This window comes from Sturnus vulgaris, chromosome 5 (genome assembly GCF_052056855.1).
Source record: "Sturnus vulgaris isolate bStuVul1 chromosome 5, bStuVul1.hap1, whole genome shotgun sequence".
NCBI classification, from domain to species: domain Eukaryota; kingdom Metazoa; phylum Chordata; class Aves; order Passeriformes; family Sturnidae; genus Sturnus; species Sturnus vulgaris.
Window position 1 is genome coordinate 4427995 of NC_142247.1, and position 25677 is coordinate 4453671.

The 25677-nt window shown below is 40.8% G+C and overlaps 1 protein-coding gene across 18 annotated transcripts in view; it reads right to left on the reverse strand.

Annotated features, from left to right (window-relative positions):
- Window positions 1-25677, reverse strand: part of WNK1 (WNK lysine deficient protein kinase 1) — a 96966-nt gene that overhangs the window by 14025 nt on the left and 57264 nt on the right. For 8 of the 18 annotated variants that reach the window (XR_015803636.1, XR_015803635.1, XR_015803634.1 and 5 more), the window contains exons 9-24: window positions 23519-23776; window positions 20659-21879; window positions 18164-18235; window positions 17406-17555; window positions 15866-16339; window positions 14567-14848; window positions 13787-13878; window positions 13082-13244; window positions 12646-12762; window positions 10289-10462; window positions 9462-9513; window positions 9160-9300; window positions 7348-8774; window positions 4659-4742; window positions 1614-1700; window positions 914-983 (exon numbers count right to left, since the gene is read on the reverse strand). Coding sequence is in view for 15 of the 18 variants with exons in the window: in XM_088164639.1 (XP_088020765.1) it covers window positions 914-983; window positions 1614-1700; window positions 4659-4742; window positions 7348-8774; window positions 9160-9300; window positions 9462-9513; window positions 10289-10462; window positions 12646-12762; window positions 13082-13244; window positions 13787-13878; window positions 14567-14848; window positions 15866-16339; window positions 17406-17555; window positions 18164-18235; window positions 20659-21879; window positions 23519-23776 (4864 nt within the window). In the remaining 3 variants the exon portion in view is untranslated. The remainder of the gene's footprint in view (window positions 1-913; window positions 984-1613; window positions 1701-4658; window positions 4743-7347; window positions 8775-9159; window positions 9301-9461; window positions 9514-10288; window positions 10463-12645; window positions 12763-13081; window positions 13245-13786; window positions 13879-14566; window positions 14849-15865; window positions 16340-17405; window positions 17556-18163; window positions 18236-20658; window positions 21880-23518; window positions 23777-25677) is intronic. The other 10 variants (XM_088164646.1, XM_088164645.1, XM_088164640.1 and 7 more) reach the window with 6 other exon arrangements.

Below are 25677 nucleotides of genomic sequence, written 5' to 3' on the forward strand. Positions count from 1 at the left end.
ACAGCTTGCTCTGTTTATCAAGAAACTTCCCAGTTTGTTTACCTTTACCTGCTAAATTTAAAAGGCAAAACTCATTCTACAGCAGATTAATGAATTCTACATTATAGTTCACCAATGTCCCAAAATGAGAATATTTCATTTGTTTTCCATCAAGGTTTTATTGGCTTCTGAAGGTTTGTTACTCAACTTTAGAGGCACATGCATGCTGAACAGTGTTTACTAGACAGTTCAAGAAAAAATTTCAGCACCATATTAATAGCTTCTTTTAAAAACACAAGACTTCAAAAATTAAAACAATTAGGTGAATACTGATAGGAAAATCTCAGATTATTTTGCAAGTGTTTTAATTCCCCCCCAACTCAATTCATGCAGATTTGAAAGTCATTGATCAACCAGACTTTAACTGGTGATCATCCACTCAACCTCCAGCTGTCCTAAAGCAGACAGAAGGAAGTCTGGGTTTCTTACTACCTTTCTTAAATTTTTAGTAGTTTAACCTTGGTTTCTCTGTTCAAACAGAAATGGAACACCCTTAGGTAAGGGAGAGAACACAGTGTCATGACACAAAATGAGTCCTACTGTTGTTGCCAGGAACATAGCACATGACAGAAAACAGTTCCTTCATGTCCTGATGCTGTACCTTAGCAGCACAGTGGTGACTCTTTGTGAGTCTTAATTTCACATTTTGGACAGCTTTAAATCCTAAATGAGTCACTACAACACACATGTATCCATCATCCCCCCTCCTCATGGCCTAGAGTGGAAAATTTCAGTCTGGCTACTAAAAACTAGTAAGACCCTCTCAAAGAGCTGCCATTCCATGACTTAGTAGAAAATATAACCTTCCAAGTGTTCAATTTTGATTTCTATCCCCATGCTGAGAAATCACCTAAAGTAACCATGGCTGCCTTACCATCCTTCAGAGGCTGTGTTGCTGTGGACACCGGCCCAGTAACTGTTGTTGATGCTACTGAGGGCACAGACTGCAGGTTCAGGAAGGAAAACAAAATAAATTAAAATAATTCGCAGTTTCATTGAATGCCAACAAATCCAACATACTGAATACTACACATTCTTTTTGCTTCCAACAGGGACAAAGTATGACCCAAAGACAAATGCAAGACAGGAGATTTTATAGGCCTTATAACCCTGAGACTGTGAGCAGATCATCCCTTGGCCTGTGCAGAAATAATGTATAAACAGGCACTTGGATTGTCAATCATTATCTTCATTCAGTAGAAGCTTTTAAAATTTCAGATCCACACTTTGAAACATCCCTCCCAAATTTAGACTGATCTATCACATATTGCTTGTTTAGTGCTCCTTCCCCTTATTCCACAGGCACTTCCATTTCTAGTTTGGTGACATCACCAGAAAAGTTGAAATAACTAATACCAAAAAACAGCCTCAGGAAATGATGTAACCTATTGCAATATACAGACTTTCCCGATTTTGGTTGACTCAGTCCCACAAACTGGAAGATGACTCTGAATTTTTATTTTTAAAAGTCTAAATGCTGGTGTAGTGATATTAAAGGCAGTGACCTAAGAGTACAATTTTGACAAAACACTGAGGTTTTTCAGACAACTAAACTGCCAATATTACAAACATACACAGGCAGGAGCAGATGTCACTGGGACCGTCTCTGGACTAAGGGTTCTTCTCAGTTGAGCATCCAGATCTTCCAGTGGCTGTTGGGACTGAGAAAGAAATGAGTAAAACAATGTCCCAGCCCAGGAAAAATAACAGCATTGTTGAGAAACAGACATATTTAATACTAAAATTTAAAGCACTCACTACAGCTTCCATATTTCTGCCAAGCTTCCTTCCTCCACATTTAGATTTAATGTGTACAGCACCAGTAAGACTGGAAGTAACTCATGCAACTTATTTGCTCAAAAACAACAGAACAGGAAAATTAACTGGAATTAAAAAAAAGAAAACTCCACAGTACCACTCAAAACCAATCAACCTACAAAAAACCCCAACTCACAAGTTCCCTCGGACAGGCTTTATAGATGGATTGACTTGAAGAGGATGGAGAGGGGCAGAATCTCTCAAGTGTGCTTATTAGATTTCAGCTGTTTCAGTTAGAATACAAGATGTTTTTCAAACTTGGTCAGTTGGATTGGGGAGAGGAAGGGAAGAAGATTTTACCTAAAAGTATCTTGAAGGTAAAAAATCTCCCAAAGTCTCAAAATGATTAAATTAGGGCCATGCCCATAAGATACACTGAAAGAAGAATGTATTGTCAGATACCATTAAGTTGCAATTCTGACCCTACAGATCAGAAATTTTCATCCAAACTTTAGGATTATTAATCTTTCCAAGTCTTTTACGTAAAAAACCCCCAAAAATTGTCTCTGTTTTTAAAACTGAAGCAGGGATCATGACAACATAAAAATACTACTTTCCATTGAAAGTTAGAGATAACCTGTTGAATGCATCTTTATCCTATTGGGTGCCAGGATAACATTCTTCCTGACTTGTGCAAAACAAAATCCCTGACAAAGCAAAACCAAAAACCCTAGGAACAATAAAGCCTGTCTATTATACAAAAAAAAAAGCAGAAGATGCAGACTTCTATGACTCCATTCAGAAAACCAACTGCTTAGTGATAAGTAATTTAATCCAACACTATAAAGGGGATGTTCACCTGAAAATACTAAATAATTCTTACCACTTATGCTCACAAGAAGATTTTTGCTTCAAGTAAACAAAGAACTATCAGAATGATCAGGAAATAAAGATTTCAAAGGGACCAAAATTAAGCTTGAGAGATTAATCTAAAGACACTTTATAAAGCAATTAAGGAATAAATAGAACAGTATTTAAGACTATGGAACAGACTGTTCAAAACTGGTCTTGAGATGACGTGAACACTGCAAATTATGAGTCTGCTACTAAGGAAAGGGAAAAAGTTGTGTAATCACCTACTAGTGACAGAAGCAGCATGGAAGGCAAGCCTATCTACTTTAAGACAAGCCAGTAATTTTCCAGATAGTATTATGTGACAGCAGCAAATGCTCTTAACAGTCAATTAGATTTGATCCAGTTGGTCTCTTCCAATTTTGTCTCAGTCCTGGACAATCCTTCTGAGTTCAAATGAGAAGTGAAATTCGCTAAGTTGTTTGCAAAGGACAAGAAGCAAGAGATCTATATTTGTGACTCTTCCATGCCACAAATCCTGCCAGAAATACCTATGACAAACAGGAAGTAGCCTTTTGCAGGGGTACTGTGGCTTGAGTCATAGAAGTGGCTACAAGTGCCACTTGAGCTTAGGGGAAAATACTACTAATATACTGAGTTTCCAGCAATGAAAATGAAAAGGATTATCAACTCCATATGATTGATTTTAACCAGCTGTCTCCTGATCCATCTGACACCTAACCATGGGAAGAATGCAGGTAAGAATTATCACCAAATTGTTGATGTCTTCTCTTCAGTAAAACCATGCTTCAGAAAGAACTGACTACAAGAGATAAACCAGCTTCTGCCTCTGAAGTCGGGGGAAAAAACAAGTGGTTTTTTCCTGCTCAGTTTTGAGAAAGAAGATACCCATTTCCCTGCTACTCACATGGCAGGAATATGGCTTATGGCTTGAAGATCAAGATGTAAAAATGAGCTACTTTTAGAAAATATTTCAGTTGAATAAGCCTTTTTCTTCCAATTTCAGATGTCATCTGCCTTAGTTGTACAAACCACACAGAATTGCAGACTGGGTCAGGCTGGAAGGGACCACAGTGGTCATCTACTCAAGCAGAGCCATCCCAGAGCACATGGCACAGCACTGCATCCAGCTGGTTACTGGATATCTCCAAAAAAGGAGACTCCACACCCTCTCTGGACAATCTGCTCCAGTGCTGCACAGGAAAGAAATTCTTCCTTATGTTTAGGCAGAACTGTGCATCAGTTTCTGCCCACTGCCTCTTGTTCTATTGCTCAGCACCACACAAAATATCCCAGCTAACTATTGTATACAAGGACAGAAGCTAAGCAGGAGAAGCCACTGCTGCATTTCAAGTCATGTTTTTGATAAGGAACTTCAAAAACTTTTTGCAAATCTTAAAGCCAAGTGAAATTAGAATGTAGTAATAACCACAAAATTAAAAAAAAAGGAAAAAACCAAACAAAAAGGCAATCATCAAAAGAAACAACCAAACTCCAAAACCTCATGAGGAATTCACAAAGGCAATTCTACATTTTCATAAACATTTCATGTATTATTTTGCTATGATACTCTTTTCAAAAAGTAAACAGGTTAGAGTTTTATGCACACACTTCACTGCATTATATTAAAAAAAAAAAGTATTTCAAGTTCAGATTAACACAGTAAAACCCTTAAGCCTGATTAGGCACTGGGTACAGCACCCCAAAGGGCAAGCTGCACAGAACCACAGAATGGTTTGGGTTGGAAGGGACTTTAAAGACCATCCAGTTCCAACGCCCTGCCATGGGCAGGGACACCTTCCACCAAACCAGGTCACTCACACCCAGTGCTGAAGCCACTCAGGCTGCTGCTACAGTTACACCAAAGGGGTTACTCAGTCAAAAGAAAAGGAAACCAAGAACATTAATAACATGCAATGGAGAGTTTAATTGAAACATGCTCCCTGAAGGGAAAAGAAGCAGATAAAATCTGCCAAGTTGTGTAGCACCTGAGTTAGTGAAGGTCCTGGCAAAGGTGGCAGCTGCTCACTGGAGGGAGTGCCAGCCGGGAGGTCAGAACCTATTGGTAGCACCTATGGATAACGAAGAGGAAACGCGCGGCCATCAGACATGGAACACAAGGATCACATACCAAGCTACAGTCAGTCATGTCATACAACACAAGCCTTAACTTCTTGGTTTTTGTAGAGAATTCCTTCCTGGACAGTTAGCATAGAGTCTTTAGGGACTTTTGCAACCAAGTTGGGGGAAGTTTGCTTTGTTTTTATTTTATAATCCAGATTTTCCTTGAGTGGTCACCATTTCCAGTTTAAACAAGCTGTAGTATTCAGGAATTAAGTATCTTGGGGATATTATTTTCAAGTCTGGAGGAAATGCTAAAATAATTATTCCAAGAAGCCTGAATTCTAAAATGGTGCAAGAAGTACTCAGTCTCCTTACAACAGATCTATGTTAACTGTCCATTAGAAACTGTGAGCTGCATGCTTCCAGCAAATTGTTCCAAGCAACATGACTTGAGAATAGGAACTGTCAGTGCCTGAGGATGTCTCCCCTTGTTGAGAAACAGATTTGTACAGCTCTCCCAACAATTTTTTGATCCACCACTTGTTTTTGAGCCTGAAGGGTGCTGATGACCCACAGAAGGTGATTAGGCCATGCAACTGGATAGGGGGAAGTCATCCAGGTTATGTGGAGGAGGGTTAGAGAGACTTGAAAGGTTAGAAGGAGGCATCAAAGCCTCCTCACCAGGTCAGACAGCACATTCCAGTTAGTTGTTTCCATTGTTAGGGAAGTGGGAAGTTCTAGGAATTAAGCAACCCATAAGACAATTTGCAATCCTTATTCTCAGCTGTCATCTCGAGGTCTGACAGTGCCCATGGAGTGTGAGCACACACAGAGCCTCGTGAGCTCTGCAGGACAGGCCTCAGTTCTGCCCTGCACTGTGTTAGCACAGCTTAAACTAATGCTTCAGATTGCAGCAGGAGCTGCCCAGTGAAGATGCACTTCCAGAGTTATCTATTTCAGCAGGAACCAGGCTGAATTGCATTAGCTCAGCTTTTTTGTACAGCAGGAACACAAGTGAGGATGTTACCTGTTCTGAGGCATGATAAATTTTTAAGCTGCAGTAACTTCATCATTTAGTTTATAAGTAAGAGGCAAAACATACTTTAAATACATTTCTAAGACAAACTGAAACACATTTAACTAAGTTAACAGTCTGGCCATAAATAAAATAAATATACAGACACAATCTAGCAAACCCCAGAAGACTAAAGCAATAAGCTCCTTAATGCTCAGCAACAACACAAAGTCAAACTAAAATTAAGCTTTGTTTAAAAAACCTAATTTATAAATGAAAACTTCAGAAAGGAGGTTGGATTTCTACAACTGACAATCAAAAACCCTGTAACATTTATTACATTTAAACCCAAGTCTTTGTAATTACAGGTTTGCAATTAGCAATTTGCTAACTGCTCCAACTGTTCCTGAATGAATACCATTTCCCTTTTTTTTCTAATATTTCTTTTCTAATTTTCCATTTCATTGAAATATTAATGGATGTCTTTGTATCTAGATTTCCTTATCAATTTTTTGGGCACATATTCCCACTCTTCCATAGCAGAGATTTTTTTACTGTCTTTGACTACAAAGAATACATGGGAAAGACTACTAATGAATGGAGATGCTGAGAGCATTGGCTCAATCTGAATGGCCTGAGACTGGTTAATAGCAAAGCTGGATAAAAACAACCAACACAAAGTGTTGATGAGTACAAAAAATCATTACACAAACAAAAAGAAGCAAGTATTAAAAGTTTCAGGTTTGTTAAATACCTGAAACTTTCTTCAATTTATTTCCATTTAGGGGCTACTTTTCCATTTAGGGAAAGGACAACCAAAATAATTTAAAATACTGAAATGTGCTGCCTGCTGTCTGCAGGCAGACATTTAATAAAAAATTTCACATGTTGTTATATCTGGTTGGTGAGCAGGTAACAACATCTATAGCACCTCTCAAGTTATTACTGTGTCATTATTTCTTTGTGAAAGTGTGTTTTGCTTGTAGAGCATGAGTCAATAAACACACACAAAAAAAAAGAGTCCATTTTCAGCTATCTTAAATTTCTCAAAATCCTGCTCTCATAAATCTAACATAACAAAAACAGTACCCAGGTATCAAATAAGTAGCAGAGAACCTAAAAAAAAAATCCTTTCAGCCAGTTTCACCCTTGACTGCAAAGAACAGGTTCATGACAGGAAGCAAAACTATGCTATCTCAAATCCACCACGTTGTGAAATATACAACCGACCATCTCAGTCTAGTGGTCATGTGCAAGATAAAAAGCTTTTTAAAGCAAGACATCAAAATTCTATTTGAAAAAATCAGTATCAAGAAAAAACCCCAAACAAACCACAGTTGCCTCACTGTTTGTAGTTTAAGAAGAAAAACTAACAGTGACATAAGAGACATCCCTCAGAAGCATTAAACAGAATTGGACTTTTTTTTTGCCCATTAGAGACAAAACAGAACACCTCTTGGGACACATAAAAAACAACCAGAGCATAAACCTTTCAATACTACATAAAATGAAGAAACTTCTTCCTGAGCAAATATTTTGCTTTACAAAAAGGATCCCGCCCAAGAAGGCTGTTTGTTACCCTGATCTGTGTTTCTTACCGGGACCCTGCTGAGAGGGGGCTTTGAAGGAGAGCTCCCTGGTTTCACTGCTGCTGTGGTGATGCTGCTCGAGGCTGACATGTAGCTGGCTGGGGTGATCACTTGCCCAGGAGTGGCAACTGGAGTCAGCACTGGCAAGCCAGTTGGTCCAAGAGGCAAACTGCTTGGAGGTATACAAGTGCTAATGGATGTCAGGGGTTTGGTTGGTGCCACAGCAGTGGTTGGGATGCCAGGAATAACTGTTGTTTCCATCACCAGCGAGGTCTCCAGAGACACTGATGGATGCACCGTGCCCACGTTACTGTGCTCACTGAAGAGAGAGCGTAGCTTTTCTTCCAGGGTCTTTATATCATCAATACCAGGGGCTTTAGACTGAGCATCAGCATCAGCCTCCAGACAGTGCACGTGAGGCTGGTTGGGCAATGGAGCTGGTTGAGGCTGGCTGTGGATCAAAGTTTGCTGTACTGCAGGCAAGTTAGTGACCGGTTGTGGCAAGACACCAGGTAAGGGAACCTGGGGCAACATTGGTGTTGCACCTGAAATCTGGGGTAGGACAGGTGTTGATGTAATTCCTGATGGAACAAGTAAGGGATGGATCACTGGCTGAGAGACTGAACCACATATGCTTGATGCAATCGAGGATGATAAAGGTGCAGAGATTGGAAGAGATAAGCCAGTTGCATTGCAGGGATGTGATTTATCCAGAGAGTTCCCACTCTCAGGTAGTGACTGTGGAGCGCTGACAACTGTTGTTTCTGCCAGGCTGGACACAGAGCCACTGCTGCTGAGCTGGGGAAGCTGCAAAGCCACGTTCTGAGCCAGAGACGGGGCAACAGACGTCTGTGGTGCTGCCATACTACTCACAATCTGTGGAGTAGACTGAGATGTCACAGCTGGTGCAGCAGCACCAAAAGCAGTGACACCAGGAACCTGGGCAGATGGCAGTGCCGAGGACGATGGTGTGCTGATACTGGGAGCAATGTCTGCAGTCACTGGCTGGGCTGGCTGGGACGTGGCAGATAAGGAGAAAGAAGCAGGGGCGCTCACGCTGGAAGCGACACCTGTCGATTGCTGTCCAGATTGTGAGGCTGGAGGTGGAGAAATAGAGCTTGGCACACTTGTGCTTGGTGCAACTCCAAGAGCTGCATTTTCTGAAGGCAAAGTAGCAGATCCTGGAAGAGAAACACCAGTGCTAGAGGAAACAGATACTGAAGAAGTAGCCACAGATGCAGGAGTTGCACCACTGCCCGCCATGGTAGAAAGTGCAGGTGGAAATGGTGGCATTGTTTGGTTGAACACTGGAGGAGCTGTGCTAGGTCCTTCTGTCATCTGAGCATGCCCCATCTCAGAGAAAGCTTGCTGCAAGCTCAGTGATGATGCTGAGTGGGAGAGATTCATTCCAGGACCATGTACAGGAGATGCTGCAACTGGAAGAAAAAAAGAAAATTATCAGTCCTTTTCCTATTCATTATTTATGAAAAATTCATTACAGTATTATTGTCTATGGTTAGACTAAGACTAGCATAAAAACCCCCTCCAACAAACCAAACAAAAAACCCCCACCAAAACAACAAAACACACAAATCCAGGCTTATATTAAAATACAGAATTAAGGTTCCAGAGTGTTGCAGACAGCTCATCAGCACTTTTCCTCCAAGAATCCTGCATGGTGTGACCCAAATTACGGTCACCTCTTACAGCATGGACAGCTCCCTACTTCCCCACATATTTTGAGAGAAAGTTAGTTAACTAACTTCACAGTTTTGATGAACATGTCTTAGGCATCAGCTTTTAAGAGTTTGGAGAACTCACCCATATCTGAAGTTTCACTTCCTCCAGCAGCAGCAGATGTGAAAAAGCCCTGCTCTTTCAATCGGCTCTCAGGGACAGGGCTGACAATGAACCGTCTTCCCGCAGAATGAACAACCTGGGTAAAGGAGCTAGAGGGAACCCCTAAACAAAAAGAAGGTGGATGTTTAGTGAGACAGGGCTGTGACTAAATACATAACCTGCAATATGGAATGTGAACTCCATCATACAAAATAAAAACTTGGCTGCACCCATCCGCTGAAACAGAAAAAGATAACTGTTGAAAAAAATCACAAAAGACTTACCTATTCTTTGTGGCATGGAAGATGTAGGATCTGGCTGTTTGAACTCTAATTTCTGTAAAGTAAGATAAAATTTAAACTTCTATTCTGAAACAGAAACCCACAAGATAGTTCTTAAAATGCTACCTTACTGAAATGTGGGCATTTAAGGGAAGCAGTAGTACCTGGGACCCAAGCATCATCACCAAACTAGAGGACTTCTGCCCAGATAAATGTCAGCTACATCATTTTTAGAGATTGTCAGCTTAGTGACTGTCAATTAACAAATTGATCTAAAAATTCTTTTGGAAATCCAACTGATTTCCTTAAACATCCTGCAGATAAATGGATGTTTCAAACTAGTTCTGGGTGTAATTAAGGCAGATATTCAGGAAATGTCACCTGAATGCTTTCAGCACCCAGCAGTTTCAAAACCTGTGTTTCCTAACCAAGTTATCCAATCTCTTAGTACTTCACTGGGTGAAGGGCCTGAGACCAGGCTCTCAATATTTAGTGAGGAGCAGAGGGTTGGGGTTTTACTGTCCTACCTCACAATAATCTCAAATCCAAGAAGCATCACCATTTAAGACTGTCTGTTTAGTGGACTGTTAGCAGATTCAGCAGCTTCGGAAGTCTTCAAACACATCAAAAAGTAAGAGGTCTGTTATTTAGCTTTCTAACTCAATTTTAGGCTCTCACTCTGATATGAAGCTCTCTCTTTTTATCTTTTAATTACTGATCTTTGATATCTCTCATGACAGGAAGTTTCTATTCCTAGCTAGCTCTATTCACAAAACCATACCACCCAAATGGAAGATACCAAGAGCTGAGGCAGTCTGTCCTTCACATACCTGTGACCCCGGGAAGAAGCCGTCATCCTTTGTCCGCATGCTCTCCAAGCCCTGATCCCCTTCTGGCTCCACGCTTGCATCCTCACTGAGCATTTCATCAGCTTTCTCAATAATCTCTCGTACCTGTTCTACAAATGAGTCTCGCTCTGTTGCTAAAATAAACTCATTCTGCACCTGTAAAAGAACAAAGCAGCATTTATTTTCCACGAACAATATACTGAAGAACTACAATTTACTTTTGGTGCTAATGTTTGTCTTCCCTTTGCTGCTCTTCTGAACAAGATGAAAGTGGCAACACCTTAAAGAAAAGCAATTGTTTCTCAAATTATCTCCAGCACAGAAGTGCGTGCCCTGGTTTAATCTTTGCTGTGGAACAACATTCAATCTCACTTCTTCATCACACTGTCACCTCAATCATTGCTTAGCACAGGGAAATTTAAAATTAGCAGCCTTATCTTACTGCAGTTCCTCCTGTCTAATGAATGCAATGTGCACTCACTAAAAGACACATTTAACAAGAACTATAATATAAAAAAAATTGAAAATTCTGTATTCCAAGATGTCTTCTGTGCTTCTCTCTTTTCATGCCATATACAACTTCTCTATACACGTTGTACATCACTGATTTAAAGTCTGGCTGTGGTACATAAAAAGCCAGTATGAATTATGTTCCAAATACAGGGAAAGATTGCTCAGCCTGTCTAGCTGCAATACATTGTATTGTGTTATGAAAATAACTTCTCTTGCTTATGTTGGACAAAACTAGTTTAAACATGTACACTTGGTAGTTAGAAAGGTATTTTTTATTTGGTCTAACCCATGAGAGTATTCTGTCTCCTGAAATTATGCATGGCAAAACCCACAGAGAATCTATGAAACAGAAGTAAAGCTGTCAGTCACAGAGTCTCTGCTGGAAAAAAGAAAGTGTCTCAGAGGAAAAGCTTGAGACATTACTTTACATCAAATTCCTGGGATTCAAGTAAAGAAAAATTCCTGGTTCAAGAAAAGGAAAGTCAGGCATGATGTGCTTATATCACCCTTTGCAATGCAGAATAATAATTAAAGAAATCTTCAATATTTGCAGTCTAGGACCAACAGGCACCTACATGGGATATGCCTAACAGTATTATGATTAAAAGTAAACAAGAAAGTCTTGCAATCTAAAGTTTGCTCAATAGTCAACAAGGAATCAATGAGCACAATGTTCCAGATTCAGATGTTTAAATCTGGTTGCACACTTAATTATGGGACTGCATTTTGGATGCAAAGTTCACTTATCTTGCATCTACTCATCTTTAAGTATTTCCTACTTTAGTTGCCTGGAGAGTGTTTGTGCCTTAGTTTTGGTTTTGCTCGTTTAGTTTTCATAAATCATACTCTTATTTCTCCACAGGATCACTTTAGGTTTAAGGTGAAGAAAGGCATTGGTGTACTCTCCATATTTTCTGGCACATGACCTCATGTTATTGACTGGGCTAATATATGTACTTAGGCAAGAACAAACTACTTCTTTCTCAGAAAGCCATTAGTGGCAGAGAATTCCTCCCATATCACTGTTTTGGTTCCTTGTGACAAGCACAAATCCAGCACACACCAACTCAGACCCTGCCACCTCTCTAAGCAAAAGACAAACACTGCACAGGTGCCCAAGAAGCTGGCCAAAGATACTGTGTTTTGTCATCCTCCCACTTCAGCAACACTAAAACCATCTCAGGCTTATTTAGACTGTACCAGACCAAAAATAAGAGTTTAAATTAAAAATAAAAGAAATGGAGATTCTATTCTATGCTACTCAATATGCTCACTTAAACGTATCTCTATAGGACAAATTCTTTCCTGTGCCTCAATCATATATTGAATGCAGAAGCCTTTTCTTTTGATAAAAGTCAAAAGCAGCATCAGTCACTATGTACTTTCAAAACCCAAAATGTAATTCCCCTTTCTTAGTTTAAAGACAGAATCTTTCTATTTTAATTGACAACGATGGTGAAACACTGGAAAAATAAGATCTAGCAATGTCTGCTCTTAGAAAAACAAACAGAATTTTTTTAACCTGGCACTTCCACAAGGATGCTTGCAGTTCTGAAAATGTCAGATTGGAAAAAAAAAAAACAAAAAAACCCCACCAACCAAAAAAACAGAAGCAGTATTTTTACTTGATAAAAACCTCAATTCTAAGGTAAAAACTGACACAAATTTTCATGTAACTTGCATATGTAACATTAATTCACAATCAGATTGCTAAACTACTGCCAAATTCCTAGTTGTGAGATAACCATGCTACATGGGAGACCAATTCTACACCAGAAACCAAAAAAACAACTGACTGGATTCTCCATCTCTAAAATGTATCTTACCATAATTGTAGCTATTTCCTCAGGGTTATCACCATCCAAATCAAATTTGAAAGTAACCATTTTCCGATTGTGCGTCTCCAGCTGGCATTCCACTACCCGATCACCTTTGTTTGAAACCTGAAGGAAAGAAAATAATGCTTCAAACCAAAAGCATAAGAATCTAAGTTTGCTGAGATTTTAAAGTTCACTGAGACAAACTAACTGGTATAATACAAACATGTTCTATCTTGCCAGTCTAACAAATGGTGCCATGATTTTTGCCTGAGGATGTATTAAATATTCTGGAATAGTGTGCGGAACCATTGGTAGCTAAGCAGGCCAATTTTGCCACATCTAATGCTCCAAAAAGCTCTTCACAGACAATATTTGGAATGCTTGTAGAGGGTCAAAAGCATATCATTACTACTGAACTGTCCCTAAAATAAAAAATACTCACGTTTAGAATTCTCAGTTTCGGCCTGGAAGTCTTCTCATGGCGAGAGCGACTGCGCACAGACCTGCGCATGTGACGTTTCGTTGTCCTCCCTTCGTGCCTCCCACTGGAAGCTGGGACATTCTCGTTGCCATCACTCAATCCTGAAGCAACATCAGAATGTGCACTAGAAACAAAAGGCAACTTCCTTTTAGTATCCATGCATTCCATAACTGCAACAATACCCTTTAACCCACCACATGATATTCTGTGCTGGGAAGTGGCATATGTGCGTTAATCATAGAGTAGAGGAAGAGTCCTGTTAACACTTCAGAATAGAAATTCTAACTCTAATTGTTTTGCTACACTTCTTGCAAGCTGAGTTGTACAAATCTATCTTATGTTTTCAAGTTATCTGGAGTTTGAATTCTGCTTAAGTGCCTAAAGGACAAAAAAACCTGTCTCTTATGATCCATTTGACATGACAAATAAAGTTAATCACTATACACAATCTTACTTATTTCCTCCATAAACCACAACCTACTCCACCCTTCATGACCCTGTTTTTCCTCTAGGAACTTTAGTTACTCACATCCTCAAGAACACTCCCAGAAAAAAAAAAAAAAAAAAAAAATCCTTGGTGAAAAAATAAATCTAAGGATTATCCATGGAAGTTTAATCTAACACATGACATTGAAACTCAGTCTGGTGAAAAGAAGCAGTGCTCACCTATCCATAGAAGAAGCCAAAGGAGTAGACTGAGCAGGCTGTGTTGCTGGAAGAGTCTCTGAAGAAGCAGTCTGTGAGACTCCCTGAGTACCCTATGGATAGAAACCTACAATCAAGAATCCCCCCAAAGAGTACAGTTCCTCTTCAAGCAACCCAGTAGTCTTCAGTGTTTCCTCCCAAACCAGCTGTAAAGCTGAAAGCTCTGCCTTTTTAGAAGTTTAAACAGCTGGCATCTAGGACAGCTTTAGTTTACTAAATACTCTAGAGCAAACTGCAGTGAAGCAAAACATCACCTGAGGGGGGGTTAGGAGAGGAAACCAGCCAAAACATCCTTTCTACTGCCACATGTCACTACAGCTGGCCATGCAGTCACAGTCTTACTAACAGAATGTGCAAAAGGCAAGCCAATGCAGAACACAAAGACAATTCCAATTCTCCCTGCAAGAACCACGCTGCAAGGAATAGGCATAATGATAGATTCTCAAAGGCTATTGATTGCAGCTTGCCTTTGATATGGCAAAAATGTTCTACAGTACTAGCAAGAAGTGAAGTGTTTTACTGCTTTTTGCCTGCAGGATGCACACTCACTTCCCAACAGAACAACCAGTGGCAACAAGGTCCCCACATTGGCATGACATTCTGCTGTAAGAAAAAGGTAATTTGAAATATTAACTTCCAACTGAAGACAAGCACAAGAAGGGATTAGTTCCCCACAGAGATACACTGTTGCACGAGTCAAACATCCAAACTCTACTGTTACATTATATTCCATATATTTACCTCCACGACTGCCTGCTGTGAGGAGGCAGATGAGGCCTGTTGTGCTAAACTCACAGGAGGCTGGGGCACCTGAACCTGTCCTCCCAGGCTGCCCATGGAAACTAAAACATTCTGTTCCCCATATGACTGCACAACAGGAGCAAGGTAGCCTGGCTGGGCCATGGCATCTGTGGGCAAGGGAGGGGACAGCACAGCAGAAGGAATGCTGGCAGAGGCCACAGCTGAGGAAGGTGCAACGTTCGAGTCCCCTGGGTACTGCGGTGCCAGACGAGATGGGAAGCCCTGTAACAGAAATAAGGGAATCAAGTCAGTGAATGGCAGAGTTAATTAGGAAACAAGACAGTAATAGAAAAAATATCAGAGGCACGTTCCAACCTTCTGTACTTGTTCAGGCACTCCCAAAATCTTCCCAAAGAAGTAGAGCAAACTGCTCATGCAGCCAGCATGCAAGGCACCATGTCTGAACAAGCAAATTCCCACTCACAGTCCCAAGTCTTAGGCAAAACAATCTTCATCTCCCAACTCTTGCAGCTGCCTATATAGCTTAAGATTTTAAAGCCTGAGATTAAAAATGAGCTTGAAGAATTTTCAGGCTGAACAACTACAGCTCAGATGTTATACAACTGCTGCTGCTTCTTGGGAATAAATAGCAAAAACACTCTTGTGTTCTTCCTGTCCTCTCATAATGAGCTGACCCAGAAACAAAGGAACATGTTTATCATTATTCAGGTTGCCACTTTTACAGTGAGTGATCACAAAGTCGCTGAAGCAGTCTGTGCCCACCAGTCCAGCAGTTCACAACCAGCATCAGGTACTTACGTCACATCCAAGATCCATGCTGCCTGACTGACTGCTATGAATTCCCTGTCCCACCCCTTCCCAGACTTGGAATGAAATACTGACATTGTTGAATATGCTGCCATTGATTTTCTTTCCAACACACATCTCCTTTTTTAAAAATTACAATTTCTTATTTTATTTTTCACCAAGCTGACAGTTCTCATGAATATATAGCTGTCCTCTTTCATACAGTGGTTGAACAAAGCCCTGCACTATGATTCTGTCATTTTAGAGAAATTCCAGTGCCAAATATGAAAAATTCAAAACGTCTGGTTGTCCAAGGAATTTTTTTTCTTCTCTCCTCCTTCAAATGGTTCTTTACCGCACAACAGGATTTATCCTAGCGGCTTAATGGCTCTCATATGAGAAGTGAGCTGGCCAGGGCACACGGCTCAGATCTGGTACCTTAGAGAAACGGGCAAAAATGTGGAGAAGAGGTCTGCTGGCTTGCAACAATACCTGGTAAAGAGCATCTCCAGCAGGAAGTGAAGCTTCAGCAGCTTGTCCAATGCTGACTGGCAATCCCACGGCCTGGACAGTCGGCTGCAGGAGCTGCGGGAGAACCTGGCTGGGCAGCTGAGCCACAGGCTGCATCAGTGTGGGAAGCTGGCTAGGGACAAGGCTTGGTCCTACAGGAACAGCAGCTGCCGCAGCAGACGTGGCCAGTGTGAGCAGTGGCTGATTGATGCCAGCTGCCATTGAAATGGGCAGTGACTGGAAACCTGGCTGAGCCACTGTCACATGAGGAGCTGCTACGGGCAACTGAGACACTGGGAACTGGGGAACCACGGAAGTTGGCAAGGCCTGTCCCACGGGTAGGAAATGAGAACCAATGGGGACTGATGGGGCAACTGAAGGCTGAGGGAGAGAAGATGCTGCAACAGGTAATTGAGGCTCGCCTTGGATGATCGACACTGGTTGGGAAACAGGAAGCTGGGGAGGTAAAGAAAATAGAGATAGATTTTTTTTTTTAAAGCAGGGTTGCGGAAAGCAGAGTTTTACACATTAGTCAAAGAAAGCATTATTCAAGTTACAGCACTCTGTTAAAGTGGCTGGGGAGCACAGTTGGCAGAGTGGCTGGGAAGCTGGCTGGAGTTCCAAACAGTCCTCACTTTGCAACACTTCCCTTGAAGAACTCAACAGGCTCTTGAAACAGACACTTACAGAGGGTGAAAGAGCAACATTTGAATACCCTGAAGCACTGATTTGTGCATAAACAGAATCAAATTCCCCTCAGCTCTGTCCCCAGACCCAAGCCTGCCTTCTTACAGCAAAGAAGGGCAAGTCTTACAACAAATCTGTCAGCTTTGAGTATGGGGACTAAAGCAAAGGAGAATCAAAATCCACTGAGCCAGCATTCAGAGAATGGCGGGGAATATGTCAATTAAAGCCAGCAAACGATGCAATTGGAAAGGCAGTTTAGATGAACAAGCAACAAAACAATAATTTTAAAAACAAAATCGCGGCTCACACATTCAACAGAGATATGAGCCAAAATGAAGCAATATTCAGTAACAGAAGCTTCTTGATCAGGAAGTAAAGGAGAAGAGCTGAGTAAGAAAGATGACAGAATGAAGAAAGGAGTCCTATAGTTCACTACCTAAATAAGTGAATATGTTTTATACATGTAATGGTGCAGAAGATAGACAGTGGATGGGAAACAGAGAAATGACAAGTTCCTGAACATCAGTTCACAGTACACCATTCATCAATATGCCTCCTGATATTTTTGACAATTTAAAGATCTTTGTGCATCGAAGTGCTCTCCTTCCCTCAAATTACTCACGACTACCACATGTAAAAGGGTTTCCGACACATTTTCCAACAAAACTGGCAGTTATAGTATAATACTCTTGTATAGTATAGTAAGAATACTCTTGTTTGGATGAATGTTTTGAAACCATTAGGAAAGATGACAAAGTGAAAGCAGCAGCATATTGAATCTACCAGCTGTGAAGAAGAAGAAAAAAAACAATCTGCTAGAAAGAATTTTGTTTACCTGTGTCCCAGCTGCTGCCTGAGGCATTGGCATGATCTGTGAAGTTTGAGTTTGAGAGACAGTTTGTCCAGGAGTGGTGCTGGCAGAAACTGAGGGCTGCTGCAGCTGGTACTGTCCAGGCTGTTGGGAAGAGGCTGGCTGCTGTGCACTCTGCAGCACAAAAAAGAGGAAGAAGCTGTGTTACCCTCTAACAGAGGTTTTTTAAAGCATAGCCTACTTAAATTCTGTTGTTTACTCTCTCCTAAGTGATCTCAGTGGTTCTTCAGAATATACCAAGTCAGTTAAGCTTTAGCAGTTACTTATTAGCATTACTAATAAATTCCATTATTGACACCAAATCTTGCAAGAGAATTCTCTCACCTGTGAAACCAAGAATGAAGATTCTATAAAGGAAGACAAAGCAGTTTAGAGAATGTTGCAGATCAGATTTCCAGTTAGAAGAAATCTTAAGAACAAAGTCTGCCTGTCTAGACAGTCTGATCTGCAAATCCTGATATGTCTCCCCTTGAAAAGGACCACCACTGCAAGCTCAGGTGGAAGTTGAGGAAGACATGCATGGGAAAACAAGCATTAATATGATTTTTAAAATAAATCTCAAAGTCAATGTGTATCTCATAGTATGTTAGACTGGGTGAGAACCAGAGGACTCCTTTGCTGCAAAACTATGGGTCAAATTGTGACAGAAGTAGTTAATTGCTCTTAAAAGAGTCATCAAAATTCTATACTGTGAGTCCTGAGTTTAGGAACTGTGATCTTACCTGCTGAGTGTGTTGAGTAGGCTGGGATGGCACCGATGCATTGCTTGAGGCTGGCTGGCCTTGCACCTGTGTCTGAAGGGAAACAAAAAGAGAATCAGCTGCGAAAATCTCCATGGTTTCTGCTGCAGGCAGTTAAAATAATTTCTGCCTGGAATAGGTTTCTAGCTTGTCCTTTTTGACAAGCAATCTTTCTGGCTAAATTTCATTACGACAACCAGAACCAAGCAGAGTGATCTGGAGGAGTTCTGAACTTCATTTTCAGTCTTCCAAAATAACCAATATAGAAAGACTCTGCAACCCACATGCCCCTCAACATGAGACAGATCAGCCTACCAGCTTCTTCTTCCACTGGTGATGCTTTAAGAGCAGGATGCCTTGGTATGGTAACTGGAAATAGATGCATTAAGTTTTACCTTTACATGTGCTCTAAACACAGCCAGGTGGGGCAATAAAAGGAGACTACACGGAAATAAAACTATCCATAAAAAAATCAAGCATGAAAATACACAGAATTCTAGACCAATTCCAAAGTACCCAGTACACATAATGAATTTCCTTTGAGAGGCATGTCAAAACACAGGCTAATAATCATTTCCAGAGTCACCACCATTCAAAGGCTACCAAGAATCAGATATGGAGAAATATGAGGGTTCACATTCTAGCTAAGACAGAATTTGAGTAAGCAACGAAAAAAATGGACAGGTGACATACAAATGAATGTGGAAGATGCAGAGGAAAATGGAATGGACTTCAATTATTATTTGTGTGGCTGAATTTTTTTTATCAGATCCCAGGATCTGCATTATTGCTTTTTGTGACAACTGTATTTCTTTAGCAGCTCTTGGGAGAGAACTAGACAAAGACCTCAAGATGAGTTCCCTCAGCATGTACCACTTGGGTGAACTGCCTCTGTAAGAAGCATATCTGGTGCATATGTATCATACCAGAAATATCTATGAAAATTCCTTAATGTTGTGATCATTCACCTTGCAGAAGCTCATTAGGAACAAATCTGTTAAAATTCCATACTTTTCTAATTATGGAAAATTTGGGGAAAGGAGACTGCCATTGAAGAGAACCATTTTTTTCTTTGCTGTTTCAGAAGCTTCAGGCCCTTCCTTGCTAGGATGTACACATGTGCTACATCCCACTGCTGTAACATGCTGCAACGTGCTGACATTGACTCAGGGTTTCAAATTCTAACCTTCTAATGAATTAGGTAAAAGATTCCAGAACTTATATTTTGCCAAAAAAGTGATCTCTTTTTTTGTTTTCCAGACGTATTTTATATCCATCAGAATTGCCCTCCTGAATTTAACAAAGGTTTATGGAGAAAAAAATCCCCATGTAGTTTCCAAAGTTTTGAGGAGCAGATTCATACTACAATCTCTACAGCACAGCAATTGTTACCTATTAGACTAGTGATGAAAGCTGTTCCAGCTTTACTAAAACACCTTTAATATCCCTTACAGAAAGCCTTAAATACTTAGCTATTGATCTTAACACAGGAAAATTATTATTCTTCTTCACACAAATCCCAAAGTTGCTAATACTCCAGAAACTAAAATGTCAAAGCCCCCAATTCCAAGGACAAAAGATGTTAGAGAGAAGTCTACTTAAAGTAAATCCTCTCTTTTCACAGAAAGTTATGAGACTTCAGACTAGGAGTGCAGACACAATGTATATAGACACACACCTCACAGTGTACAGAAGAGTGACCATTGCAAATGCAAATATCACATATGCTGATAAAACACACATCTCCAAACTAAGCTTCAGGCCTCAAATTTTGCTATTTAAAAGGACACTATATAAGGCTTATAGGGTGGCAATACCAACTAGCAACAGTTGTTTGTGCCATTAATTGACTACTCACACTGTTTAGCTTCTTCAAATACTTCTTCAACAAATACATTTCCAAATCCATGTACACATACATAACACAGCTCCTTCCATTCCTCTCTTCCCACTTTCTTTCCCCAAGTCTAGAAAAAGCTCTTGCATTTTGGACAGTCACCAAAATAACCTTGTTGTCTAAAGAAACATTATTTGTATGAAATTTCAACCTCTAATAAACATTAAAATGGCTAAAGAGCAGCAACAGAAACACAAAGCAAGTTGTACTACCACTGCTGATTCTGACTGTGAAGATACGTTTCATTAAAACCACTGTTTAAAAGCCAATTTGGTACTCCTGCAATCTCTCACCAAAAGAGCAGCCAGTCCCAGGAGGAATACTGACCATTTTTTACTTTTAACACAACAGCCCTGCCAATATTTCAGCCAAATCTGAACACAGACCAAATGGTTGCTAATGCCTCATTATTTCATAGCAACCTGCTTAAGTTAAAGAGATCCTAGTATAGACTCAGTGGAAAGACACCCCCACGAATGCTAATTCTTAGAACCACATGGAGCAGGTCTAAAAGCAAGGTTTCCTTTTTAGTATGACTTATAAAAAGCAGTGAAATTGTGGAAGGGTTTGCTCCTGTAACCTGAGGATAGGATGCAGGTGGTCCTGATGAAAGCGAGGTGGACAAGGCCTGCTGAGTTGAGGCTCCCTGGGGGAAGCAGATGAAGAGCTGCGACTCCTGCAACACCTTCTGAGGCAGCTGAACAATGGGCAATGAGAAGTCTGAACCAAAAGCAGAAGATGATCCCCCTGTAGGGGGAGGAGACTGGAAATCACCAGTGTCAGAGGAAGTCAGCTGTGAGGAATCACTGGAGTATTCTGGGCTTCCTTCTGGCCAGCTGCGCCTGGCAGAGCCCCCTCTGGGACCCGCTAGCCCAGCACCAAGATAGTTACACTGCTCCTCTGTCACAGGCTGAAGCCGACCATGCGACCCTATGCCTTGGCTGGACTCCTCTTGGCCGCTCTCCATAGAGCCCCGGCGACTCCTGTAGGCCCGTGGGGGTAAAGCTGCCCCTTCTGCCGGAGCAGAGCTCTGTGTGTGCACATGGAACTCAAAGACACAGCTCGCTCTGCCATCAGCACTGTGAGAGAGCACAGCCGGGGCCGAGTGCGGAACAAATACCTGGTGGAACGTCATCTGAGCTGGCTCTGCACTCAGGGGAGCTGAAACACTGGATAATGGAGAAAGAGGACCCACCCCAGAATCCAGCCTCAGGTTCTGAATGTGTCTTGCCAGGTATGTTTGCCCCGATTGAAAGTCGAACACAGAGCTTTGTGGAGGACCACCTTGCCCATGGTTTGACTCAGAGACCTGCTTCAAATGCTGTTCAGTCGCGTGAGAGGTATAAGCTACTGGATCATACTGCTCCGATACCTGTGATGGATAGTGCATGCCCACCAGATACACAGCTTCTGGATGCATCCTGTAGTGAGCATCCTCTGGAGGTGCTGGTCCAGATCTATAGTCACTGTGGACAGGAGCTTGCTCAAACACAGGATTAACTTGCACATGCAGAGGCTCTCCAGCGACTCTCTGAGCTGCTGTGCCCAGCATAACAAATGCCTCTGGAGTCCAATTGGTGGGACTACCACCAGGTGGAACTAAACTCTGGCCAGTCTTCAGCAATGGCTGGAAGTGGCAAGTTTGGGCTTCCAAAAATGAAGTGCTCTTGCGCCGCTGAGCAATTGCCACCTTCGGCGGGCAGACAGGTGGTGGCGAGAAAGACACCGGCCGTTCATGAACGTTTGGGAAAAATATCTGTGAATCTGGGAACGGTGGTGTTCCCCCACGAGGATGCTGAGGCTGTATTGACATGAACAAGACAGGTAATTCATACATTAAAAGTGAAAGCACATCAACATGCACAGTTCACTAGGTAGTTCTGCGAAGTAACTTTATAGAATTCATACTCAATTCATGGTCAAAAACATACAGTACTTAGGAAATTTAGGTGAGTTGTAAATATCCATTAAATACATCCATGGCAGGCATAGCTACAATTGGGAACATTTGCTGGTGTTAGAGCTGCTTTTCCAGTTCAATTCCAATAGTTCACAAAAAGAAACCAATTTTGCTCCTGACAATGGAATGAGACTTGCTGTCATGGCCTATCCATTGTGATCAGAGCTTGAAATCCAATCAACCCCCTGAGGTCACTGCCATATGTGGAATATGAAATTCAGAACTTGAGAGCAGCAACAATACAGAGCCTCTAATTTACACTTAGAAGATGGCATTAGATATTAGTATTTTCCAATACAAAACCCACAGTGCTAGTGTGTTCTGTATCCTATCCAAAAAGTTAAAAATAAACCTTTTATAAGACAAAATTGACCATTTAATCACTTATGATCATACCCTTTCATAAAGAAAATTAGCACTCACTGAAAAAAACTTAACCCTTGCCTGGGCAATAAGACATTCACAAGTTTAATAACAGCAGAGTCCTCAGACAATTCCACTCCATCTGAGGTACCACTTCAGACGAGGCTCATCTTATTTAAGAGTTGTAGGGAATATTTCACTAAAGAGAGTTCTATGTAAGAACATCAAACAATTTAGTAATTTTACATCTTTTCCTGTCTGCCTGCAGTATGCCCAGAGACAATGTATTCTCTTCCCTAATGGAAAAAAACCTTGTAGGAGTCAGTAGTAAATATATTGTCCAAGACAAATGGCATTTATGACTTTTTCAAGTTGCTGTTTCCACACTGTTTACTTTCTCCCCAGCCTCTTTTGTCCGGAAAAGCAGCAGCAAATTTCCATATTGACCGACTAATGAGAGGTTCCTACAGATTAAGTACCTTTCCTATGTTCTAAACCTGGTTCCACTTTACACAAAACTGCTTCTTATTTTGTGTAAACTGAAGCTCAAAATGGAAAAGTAACTATCTCCTCTACTGCACGTTATTTTTGTATCTGACTTTCTAAGAAACATGAAACTACTGTTTCTTCCCATTAAGAAGCAGTTGAAGTGGCATTTCTGATAAGAATTTACAAAAAAGGCCTCAAAGGTATTCATACTCTAAATATCTAATATCAGTATCACAGGTAGCCAAAGCTTTAAGAGTAAGCAGCCACAGCAATCAGGCTTTCAAAGCTGGCTGTTTTTTGAAGGGTTTAATTAACATTCGTTGTTTACTTAGAAATTGAAAAATAAAACTTCTGACTTTGGCTAATACGAACTAGACTTCCCTTTACCTTCTGTGGTACAACTGGGTAATTTACATTTATACTATCCTAGAAGACAAGAAACAAGCAGTCAGCCACTGTTTGATGTTTACATGTACTGCTTCATAGAAACAAATAACAAAATCAATATTCCAGCAGCACAATATAAGGAATTGACTCTTCAATTTCTCCCTTTAAAAATGCCCAGAGCCCAGGATGTATTTAATGATAACTTATCTTACTGCGCCAGGAGGCAAATGGTAACACATACAGGACTGACAGAGAGGGAGGGCAGGCTGGAGCGTCGATGCTTGCGTGGAGAGGCAGAGTGCATGGGCAGGACACTTTCCAGGGCTTTAGAAAGCTTTTCTGCAAAGGTTTCTTCAGGGACAGTCCGAAGGCAGAAAGGAGAAAGAGGTGCAGACAGCACTGGTGGTGGGGTGCAAGGAGCACTGAGAGGGATGCAGGACATACAGGGAAGAGCAGGAAGGTGGGGGACACAAACTGACATGCTACGACCACGTTGAAGCTAAAGGAGGAAAACAAAAGTTAAGAATTGAACACTTCAAAAAAAAAAAAGTAATAAAACCAGCAAAAACTATAATGAGGTAGAAAAAATGAAGACACATAATGGAAGGCCCAATATTGACTAATATGTGATACCACAAGATATGAGAATGTTGAATGAATGCCAAGACACACTGGGAACAGGCTGTGTGCACCTCTGGGGAGCCCAGTTTGCCTTAGGTTACTGAGCAGTGTGGAAAGCTCCCTGGTACCCTTATGAGAGAAGGCAGATCAGACAGAAAATGTTTTCTCTGGGGCCACAGACACAGCCCATAGAGTGTGTATTCAAAGGATCTGGTAGTCTGACAAATAAAAACTTACATACTAATGAGCTTTCAAACATTCATTAGTTTTTAGAGTGAATGTGTGTTTACAGGTATCACCTAGTTCCTCTACTGGGGCACTCTCTCTGCCTGAATTATGAGAACTAAATGTATGCAGCTGGCTCTTTATTAACTGAAACACTACCCTAAAAATTTAAACCTTACACCCTCTGTAACATGAGTTGTGGAAAAAAAACTCAGTTTAATCTGTGGAAAATTCTGGAAAATTAGTCTTAGACAAGCATCTTCCAGATGCTAGGCCAGTAAAAGCATCTGGATTTTGTAATCGTGCCACAATCCAGAAGGCCACAGGTCAAAATCCAATCAAATAGACTGAAGAAACAGAATAAAGTTTTGAGGTAGGATTTGCATTTTTTTGTTTGAGGGGTTTTGTTACTGTTTTTATTTTTTTGGTGTTGTATTGTGCTTTGCTGTGGGTTTTTTAAGTGAATGGAAACTTAATGTTTTTAAAGAGGCAGTATACACTTCTCATGGAAGTAGCTAATTAAAACCAAATACAGACCTCCAGAGAGAAAACAGCAAGATATTCAGGGGAGATCTGATTTGAAGATTTCTGTTGTGAGAAATCTTCCTAGACTGATTAAGAATTTGGGAGAGAGGTAGAAAAGAACTGAAATGGTTAACTAAATACATCTTCATCTATTCCAAGGCAGGAGTAGTTATACATCATTCCAGACTCTAATTTAGTTCAGAAACATCTCCACTGATGGAGACTACAATACTTATCTATCTTTGATGAGTATTAAAAAAACCCCTTCTCAAACAATAATTCCAAGCAATTTAGGCTTATCACTCCTTATTCTAACAACAATGTTGTGATCTGATTAGCCTCCTCTTACTTCATAGCAGCTTTTTACAGCTTTCTCTCTCCTCAAGCTTATCTTGTATAGACTCAATTATTTCAGTCCTCCCACATAAACCACATTTTTTGTATTTCTCCTAGGGCTTTTTTAACACTCTCCTCTGGATTTTCTCCCAAGCCACCCCCCAATTCATTCAACCAAGGTGTCTAGGATAGACTTACCAATAGCCAAGAGCAGAACTACTATTTCATAGAATGGGATGTTTGCCTTTTTTCAAAAGCATGATGTTTTTGACCATGTCCAGCTTGTGGTCCAATATAGTCCCTGACTTTTTAAAAATTTATTTTGTAAAATGGCTGCCTAGCCAGTGCTTACTCATTATGTACTTGTGTAACTGATTATTCCAGTTTTAGCACGAACCTTGTTCTTGTCCTGATCAAACTGCATTCTGTGAGTCTTTTTAAGGCCATTTCTTCAGTTGTCAATATAATTTCGACCTGTCAGCCCCTTCCCAATAAAGGATTAGTAGTCCCTGTAGTCTGTCAGCCTCCTGGTACCACTGTTGTCATCATACAGCATGAGCACATTTTTGCAGCAAACTAAGCAGCTTAGCTACACCACTATCATATGCTTGTTCTCCCTCCTCCTCCTCCCTAAAGATTCTGGTCTTTCAGCCTGGAAGCCAGCCATCCCAAGAGAGTGACATGGCTTCTGGT